Raw genomic sequence first — 1649 nt, forward strand, 5'->3', positions numbered from 1 at the left:
AGCTCTCAGGTTTGTAAGCATCACCCTGAGAAATCCAGTTTGTTAAATGTATCTCAGGTATCAAAATCTTGGGCAAAAAGATAAAATTGCCCTGTTACCTTAAGACTTCCTTCCTGTGAGAGTAGCACCTGTGGTATGAAGCTTTGAAGGGAGAATGTCTTTTCTTCCCTGGTGGTGCTGAGAACAGATGTTGTTGGTGATACATTTTACATAGAAGTGGACCAGAACCAGTCAGATTGTGAATTGCACCCCTCTAAAAGTCTGATCATTAGTTCCGGACTATTTGTTTTTGTATTTTCTGTTTCAGAGTCGTATTCTGGAGATATTACAAAGTGCTGCCCGTGTCACCAGAGCTGCCTATGAGCTGATACAGGATCACAGCCTCCTAACCTGGGTTCTGCACAGCTTAGAGAAAAGGTAACAGGGAAATGCAAGAGAAATAGAACAATTTTACTGTCCGCAGGAGAATAATTACACAGTAGAGTATGAAAACCAGAGTGATAGATATGGAGACGTGGTGATATTTGGCACCAAGGGCTGTGCTGGCAGAACTTGCTGAACTCTGAAGTGCTCCCTTGTGCTTCTGAAAGGGAGAATCGAGATACTTTCAGGTTGCAGTAAGGGGGATGATAGTGGGGGGGATTTGTGTTTTTGGGAGCACTTCCTTGAAAAACTTGGGAAGCAAAATGGCACCTGTTTTAGTGTATGTAACTTCTGCATTTCAAACACCCTCAATTCACATCCTGTCACAGGACCTGCTGCACAGTAACTGCCACAGTAATGAATTTGAGCTGGCTAGAACATTTCTCCTCCTGCTCCTTCCTCCTCCCCTTGTCTGTCCTTCATGTAAATGCACATGTGTGCTCACACACTTCTGCACAGTGTCCCCGGCAGGTTCACGCATGGCTTTGCACCAAAAGTGCACTAGAATATGGTCCCCTGTAGGTGATGGACTGGTTCCTGGTCAGGATCTGCCTCACATGGGTTTTTGCTTTTTTTGTTTGTTTGTTTTTCAGGGTTCTGGAAAACAAGCTGATAAATAAAATTATTTCCTTACTCCATACTCTGTGGCTAACAAATTTAGGAAACAAGAAAGAAAGCAAGAATCAGTCCCAGGAGAACAGGAAATTACTTCCTATTCAGCTTGTAAATGAATTTCTGTATGTTTTGATCACATTAATCAAACACGTTCGGTAAGTCCTTTGTTTTGTTTTTGGTTTTAATCAGTTTGCGTCTCATTCTGTGTCCAGTTTGGAATTTATTAAGGCCAGAGGAATTTCTGTATCTCTGGTAGTTCCATGCTTTTTTTTACCTTTAGTTTGGATGTTGAATAGTGAATTTGGATGAGATTTCTTTGCCAGGAATTTAGCTATTTCTGTGACAGAAAGGTTTAACTATTTGAATATGTGGGGGAATAAAGCAACATCTACTGCACAGTTGCTGTTAAGTTCTACACCCTTAACTCCCGGACATTTGGGAGAAAAGTAATGTACTTACTAATTTGCACACAGAAAAGTACATGGCACTTGTGTTTTCTTTTCACAGGACTAACTTAGGTTTGGCTGAACTGAGTGAGTTCTCCAGTACCCTTAGTTCTGTGCTGGAGTATCGTGCTGTAGTTGTTGAGGCCTTCAGAATGATGGAGCGGT

General features: G+C 41.7%; 1 protein-coding gene across 1 annotated transcript in view; it reads left to right on the forward strand.

The window, feature by feature from the left end:
* URB1 (URB1 ribosome biogenesis 1 homolog (S. cerevisiae)) overlaps nt 1-1649 on the forward strand; it is a gene marked incomplete at its 5' end in the record, with an annotated part of 39751 nt that overhangs the window by 36009 nt on the left and 2093 nt on the right. Inside the window, 4 exon segments of the mRNA XM_009080848.1 lie at nt 308-417; nt 1017-1193; nt 1546-1647; nt 1649. The exon segment at nt 1649 is cut by the window's right edge and continues 124 nt beyond it. Coding sequence (XP_009079096.1) covers nt 308-417; nt 1017-1193; nt 1546-1647; nt 1649 — 390 coding nt within the window.

Source organism: Acanthisitta chloris, unplaced genomic scaffold, assembly GCF_000695815.1.
Source record: "Acanthisitta chloris isolate BGI_N310 unplaced genomic scaffold, ASM69581v1 scaffold27148, whole genome shotgun sequence".
Taxonomy (NCBI): domain Eukaryota; kingdom Metazoa; phylum Chordata; class Aves; order Passeriformes; family Acanthisittidae; genus Acanthisitta; species Acanthisitta chloris.